The sequence below is a fragment of the Lactuca serriola genome, chromosome 4, assembly GCF_051521515.1.
Source record: "Lactuca serriola cultivar US96UC23 chromosome 4, Lser_US96UC23_V15, whole genome shotgun sequence".
NCBI lineage: Eukaryota > Viridiplantae > Streptophyta > Magnoliopsida > Asterales > Asteraceae > Lactuca > Lactuca serriola.
The window spans coordinates 239,023,214-239,030,422 of record NC_136411.1 but is presented as its reverse complement, the minus strand read 5'-3'; the positions used below and the strand labels follow the sequence as shown (position 1 = coordinate 239,030,422).

Genomic DNA, 7,209 nt, shown 5'->3' with positions numbered 1-7,209 from the left:
TCGGCTTAACTGCTTGTATTTGCTAGCATTTTGTTAACTATGTGTTTATTTGTATGATTGGGGGTGGGTTGAGGCGGACCTGCTTTGTGTTGTAGGCCAACATACCGAGGGCGTCCCGGATAGACTACAGGCCATGGGGGCAAATCAGTCAGGCCGAAGGCCCGGAGAACGATCCAGACAGGTTGAAGGCCCGGTGAATCGAACCAGACATGCTGAAGGTTCTGAGAGTGGGCCAGACAGACTAAAGGCCTTGTGAAGGCGGTCCAATCATATTGTAGACTCTATATGTAGGATGTTTGTTATTATATAGTTATGGTTTGTATGGCGTTGGTATTTTGGGAAAACTCACTAAGCTTCAGGCTTATAGTTTTGGATTTTGTTTCAGGTACTTCCGATGATCAAGGGAAGGTGAAGGGGTGATCATGCACCTCCAAGCATTTTTATGATTTGATTTCTAAGATACTCTGATGTGAAACTATTTTCAGAACATTTTGTAATAAATAATGGTTTTCGAATGCTTGAAAAAGTTTTAAATTTTTATGAACTTTATGGATGTTACAGTTTGTCCATATAAATTATATGTAAATAAATACACATAATCACATATGATTAAATACATTAGAAAAATTATTGAATCAAGAACACCAAAATCAATCATGTCCTTATTATTTACATATAATTTATGTCATCAAGATTCATTTTCATGTTCTCAATTTAATAGTTTTTCATTATCCATATTATTCATATCTGATTAAATACAAATAATCATATGTGATTGGATACGTGTAATCATATGTGACTATATGTATTTAATCACATATGATTTATGTCGAAAATTTTTGTTTCCGTGTTCTTAATATCATATAAACCATATGTGATTATATATATATAACCAAATCTAGTTATATACAAAAAAAAACTATTGAATTAAGAACACTAATTTTTTTTTTGACATAAATCATACGTGACTAGATAGTATAATCACATGTGATTAAATAAATAAGACCAACTATTGAATTGAAAATGCAAAAGTGAATATTGTCCAAATAAATCATATGTGATTAAATACATATAATTATATGTTATTAGATGTATCTAATCACATATGATTTGTATGGACTAGTTTCATTTCCGCATTCTCGATTCAATAGTTGTTCTTGTATTTAATCACATATGATTTTTATGGACAAAACTCATTTTGCATTTTTTATTCAAATTTTGTTCTCGTGTATTTAATCACATGTGATTATATGTATCTAACCACATATGATTTATTTTCACAAGATTTGTTTTTGCATTCTTGATTCAAAAGTAGTTTTTTTGTCTACATGAGAAAATATACCGAGTCGAAATTAAAAAAAAAAATCTTGTGTGTATAAATAATATGTGATAAGATACATAAAATCACATGTGATTATATGTATTTAATCACACATGATTTATGTGATTAAATACATATAACCATATATAATTTTTGTGATTAAATATTGAAGCTTTTGGAATGAATTGATTTATTTTTCAACAGAAGAAAAATGCCTATTTATAGGCCGATTACAGAGGATATCCTAGCTGTACAATCAATGTTAATTCTTGTAAATCAGGGATTCTACCTATAATTCAGGGATTTACAATAACTAAGATTATTCAGTAATTAATACACATAATCTACACTCCCCCTCAAGCTGGGTTATGTATGTCAAACATTCGCAGCTTGCATACTAGTTTATCAAAGACATTCCTTGGAAGGGCCTTGGTGAGTATATCAACTATTTGAAGTCTTGATGGAGTATAAATGGTTTGAATTGTGTCATTTTCAATCTTCTCAGAGATGAAATGTCGATCTATCTCAACATGTTTTGTCTTTTCATGATGGACTGGATTCTTAGCAATGTTAATTGCAACTTGATTATCACAAAACATTTTTATAGAACCTCCTGTAAAGAGTCCTAATTCCACCAGTAGTCTTTTTAGTCAGATTCCTTCACAAATACCTAAAGCAAATGCTCTCAAATCTGATTCTGCTGTACTTCTAGAGACCACAGATTGCTTCTTGCTTCTCCATGTCACTAGATTACCCCAAACATAAGAGCAGTATCCTGAAGTACTCCTTCCATGAGTTGAACCTCCAGCCCAATCTGCATCGGTATAGATGTTAATCTCTTGGGTGCTATTTTTCTTGAATAGTATACCTTTTCTTGGATTCATCTTGAGGTACCTAAGAATTCTCGTAACAGCCTCCATGAGTTCTTCAGTAGGATTGTTCATAAACTGGCTGACAACACTAACTGCGAAACCAATGTCAGGTCGTGTATCTGATAGGTAGATCAAGCGTCCCACTAATCGTTGGTATCTCCCCCTATCTGTAGGTGGGCTGTCAATTACTAATCCAACCTTTTTGTTGGAGTCCATAGGAGTTGAGGCTAGTTTGCATCCAAGCATACCTATTTCTTTTAGTAAGTCTAGGACATACTTACGTTGGGAAATAAAGATACCGAGTTTTGATCGAGCAATTTCCATGCCCAGAAAATATCTAAGATTTCCAAGATCTTTGATCTCGAATTCCCTAGATAAGAAGTGTTTCAATCTTTCTATCTCTTCCACATAATCACCGGTCAGTATGATGTCATCCACATAAACAATTAGGATAGATATCCTTTTATCGGATGAAAATCTGACAAATAGAGTGTGATCAGCTTGACATTGAGAGTACCCATTTTGAATGATTGACTTGGTAAATCTTCCAAACCATGCTCGTGGGGATTGTTTAAGACCATATAGGGACTTCTTGAGTTTGCAAAGCTTTTCTCTATTCAAGGAGTTCTCGAAGCCTGGTGGAATATTCATATAAACTTCTTCTTCAAGGTCACCATTCAAGAATGCGTTTTTTATGTCGAGTTGATGTAGGGACCAATCTTTATTTGCAGCAAGGGATAGCAGTACACGAACAGTATTAAGCTTTGCAACAGGAGCAAACGTCTCTTGATAGTCAATCCCGTAGGATTGAGTGAAGCCTTTAGCAACAAGGCGAGCTTTAAATCTCTCAATGCTCCCATCAGCCTTATGTTTAACATAGAAAACCCACTTGCAACCAACTGTTTTCTTTCCAAGTGGTAAATTGGTAAGTGTCCATGTATTGTTTTTCACCAGAGCATTAATCTCATTTTGTACAGCTTCTTTCCATTGAGAATCAGCTAATGCCTCCTGAACTGTGTGAGGAATTTGTATGCTATCAACAGCAGAGACGAAGGCTTGATAGGATGGTGACAATGTTTTATAGGACAAAAAGTTGCCAATTGGATGTTCTGTACATGCACGAACCCCTTTTTGCAAAGCAATATGTATATCCAAATCATCGTTGTGATAAACATTATCATGTTAAGAATTACCTGATTGACTTGGGTCAGATTCGTGGTAGTCCTCATGATGTGTTGTGTGCTCTATGTCTTTGCCTGGTTGCTTCCTTCGTGTATACACAAGAATTTCTTTTTCTTTTCCAGTTGGTTCTTGGGAAGGAGATGGAGCCATGAATGGAGGATGGGAAGAGTTTTCCATGGCTGGAGTTGAAATAAAAGGACTCTCATTGTGAACACCAGAGGGTTGAGTATGGGAACTCTGATCGGTATTTGGAGATAAAGTATCGACACTAGGAATAGAGTCCCAAAAATGAGATTCGTTTATATTCTCCCCCTGAAGCTCAGATTTGTAGTAAGAACGATTTTCAAAGAAGGTAACATCCATAGAGTTGTATATTTTTCATGTTGCAGGAGAATAACATTTGTAACCATTTTGATGCGATGAATACCCAATAAAGATACACTTAATAGATTTGGTATCTAACTTGCTACAACTCTGAGAGTGATTGTGTACAAATGCAATGCAGCCAAAGATTTTAGGATCAAGAAGACTAATGAATTTTGTATGAGGAAATAACTTCAGGACAGATTGACATGGAGTTTGCAAGTTAAGAACCCGTGAGGGAATTCGGTTTATAAGTTAAGTGGCTGTGAGAACAGCTTCACCCGAAAAGTCTTTAGGAACTTGAGTAGAAAACATGAGAGATCGAGCAACTTCAAGGAGATGCCGATTTTTTCTTTCAACAATTCCATTTTGCTGAGGGGTGTCTACACAGGAGCTTAAGTGCAGGATGTCGTGTTGAGTGATATAAGGGCTAAGAATAGAGTTGAATAATTCTTTCCCATTATCCGTCTTAAGGATTTGAATCTTGGTGTGAAATTGAGTTTGAATCATAGAATGAAAGTTTTTAAAAATTTCACCCAGTTCAGATTTGGAATTCATGAGATACACCCAGGTTAACCTAGTGTGATCATCGATAAAAGAAACAAACCATTTTTGTCCGGTTATAGTCTTAACTCGTGAGGGACCCCACAAGTCGCTATGAATTAATAAAAATGGTTTGGAAGGTGTGTAGGGTATACTATGATAATTGTTTCGAGTATGTTTTGCGGTCGGGACTTTTATTAATAAACAATGAGGGAAACATTTTTGACAAATACCAAAAATTCGGATGACCGAGACGATAGTTGCACAACATGATATCACTATCTTTATTGGAACGAGACTGGTTATTTAAAGAGAACAAGCTAAATTGTTGAGATATCTCGATAGAAAGAGCGTCATCTTGTAAGACATAGAGCCCATAACACGTCTTAGCAATGCCAATCATCTTCCCCGAACCCAGGTCCTGAAACACACAAATATCTGGGTAAAACTTAGCCACACAATTGAGTTCACGTGTAATTTTACGAATAGATAGTAAATTATATTCCAATTTGGGTACATAAAGAATAGATTTGAGGGTTAGATTTGGGTTTATTTTGACTAAACCCATGCCCACAACTTTGGAGGATGTTCCATCTGCAATTTTTACTGTGTGATGTTTTGAACTTGCATGAAACTCAGAAACAATGCTCGGATTTCCTGTCATATGATCTGATGCTCCAGAATCAAGAATCCAAGGGTTAATATGCTTTTTACTAACCATAAGGGCTAGTGAATGGTTACCTTTAGTGGTCAACAACCCTATACCGGGAGTGGTGTTTGGTTGAATGGACCGACTTAGAATTTTCTGAAGTGCCTCCAAATGTTCTTTGGTGAAAGGAGATGAGTTTGATGTGTCCCCTTTTCCTTCAACAACACTTGAAGGAGTAACAGCCGCATTTCCATGAGTTTCTTTGTCTTTCCATGATTTTGGTTTCCAATCAGCAGGTTTTCCATGAAGTCTCCAACATGTTTCTCGATAATGTCCAGATTTACGACAATGTTCACACCATGGTCGTCCCTTTTGTTGTCCTCGGGCAGCAAGAGCAAATGAATCTTGAGTTGATTGATTAGGGAAGCACCAAGCATGACCTTTTTCCTACTCTATTCCTGTCGAACCTCTGAGAATGCTTCCTTAACATGAGGAAGAGGCTTGATACTCATGATCCTACTGCATCAAGTTCATTATTGAGTCCATGAAGAAACTTGAAAGTTCTCCTTTTCTCAACGATATTCCGGTATAGAGTAGTGTCATCAGTACACTTCCAGGAATAGGTTTCAAATAGATCTAGCTGCTGCCAATACCAAGTAAGAGTGTTAAAGTATTGTGTGACAGAGGTGTCGTCTTGGCGGAGGTCATAGAGGGCGGCTTCAATTTCGAAAAGTTCTGATGTATTTTCAGAACTCGAGTAGGATTCTTTGACAGCATCCCAAAGTTCTTTTGCAGTCGGATATAGAAGAAAGTTTTCTCCTATATCATTATTCATAGAACTAATCAGCCATGACTTAATCATGTGATTATCATCCTTCCATGTTTTGTACTTTGGATCATCTAATTTTGGAGTCTCAATCTCTCCAGTAAGATATTCCTCCTTTCCTTTTCCACCAATATACATCATCACAGATTGTGACCATTGAAAAAAGTTATGGCCATTAAACTTGTGACTGGTAACAAGAGATACGGCTTCATTACCGTGAGAGGATGAACCAGAGATGTTGAGGTTATTGAGGGTAGAAGGATGTGAAGAAGCATCTAATGTGAGACTGCTTTTTTCATGAGCCATGAGTTATGTTGAAGAAAGAGAAGGCTAGAACAAAGATTGTTGGAAGACATGAAGGTGAAAAAGAGGCTTCTAATGCTCTGATACCATGAAGCTTTTGGAATGAATTGATTTGTTTTTCAACAGAAGAAAAATGTCTATTTAAAGGCTGATTACAGAGGATATCCTAGCTGTACAATCAATGTTAATTCCTGTAAATTAGGGATTCTACCTATAATTCAGGGATTTACAATAACTAAGATTATTCAGTAATTAATACACATAAATCTACAAATATTATCATATATGATTTATGTGATTAAATAATTATTAATTTTGCACTTTAATTATATGTGATTAAACACATTTAATACATGTTAGTATATGTATCTAATAACATATGATTTATATGAAAAAGAATTTTGTGTATAAAAATCATATTTGAGTAGATATATATATAATCACATATGATTATATACATGATAACAACTATTAAATCTAGGATATGAATACAAATCTTGTCCTAATAACTCATATGTTATTAAATACATATAATCACATATGATTAAATACACGAGTCCAATTGTTGAATTTTGTCACACCCCATAACCAAGAACGGCGGAAACGTTCAGGGGTGGAGGACGTCATGTGAAGTATCATAACAGTGTAAAGTAGTAAACAAGCAACAACATCATCCATTGCATTAAAAGTAAAGTTTTAATACATGTGTGTTCTTTCATTGTAATAAGACACCAAAATATCTAATCAAAATAAAAGACGAGTCTTGTCTGTGCTCCGTCTTCTCAAAACCTGGTCATCGTACCTGTCTACTCGTGACTTGAGAATACATGTAACGGCCATAAAATTTCAACCAATTTTAACTTTTCAAAAACAACCCATTTTCTTAATGTTATTACAAAAAGGTTTTCAATACAATTATTATCAGTGTCTTCCAAGAATCACATCATAAAACATAATCATGAGGAGCAGTACGATCACGCCATTGCCTTGCCAAGATCTCCTGAAGAAACCTGAAAAACATTAAACCACAACTGTAAGCCCGGAAGCTTAGTGAGATACCCCCAAAATACCAACCATATATATCATACACGCATAACATGCCATATCATATCATAACACAAAACAGCCATGCACTTCGGGTCTACTGTGT

At 35.4% G+C, this 7,209-nt stretch overlaps 1 protein-coding gene across 1 annotated transcript; it reads right to left on the bottom strand.

Moving 5' to 3' along the window:
- Window positions 1-5,438: 5,438 nt before the first annotated feature.
- On the bottom strand, window positions 5,439-6,062 carry LOC145099251 (uncharacterized). Its single transcript, XM_079036842.1, has one exon. The coding sequence runs from the start codon at window positions 6,060-6,062 to the stop codon at window positions 5,439-5,441; it is 624 nt and encodes a 207-aa protein (XP_078892968.1).
- Between the last annotated feature and the right edge of the window lie 1,147 nt (window positions 6,063-7,209).

What these genes read in the sequence shown, in the direction of transcription:
- LOC145099251 (XM_079036842.1), bottom strand. Translation starts at nt 6,062, where the DNA reads ATGGCTCATGAAAAAAGCAGTCTCACATTAGATGCTTCTTCACATCCT.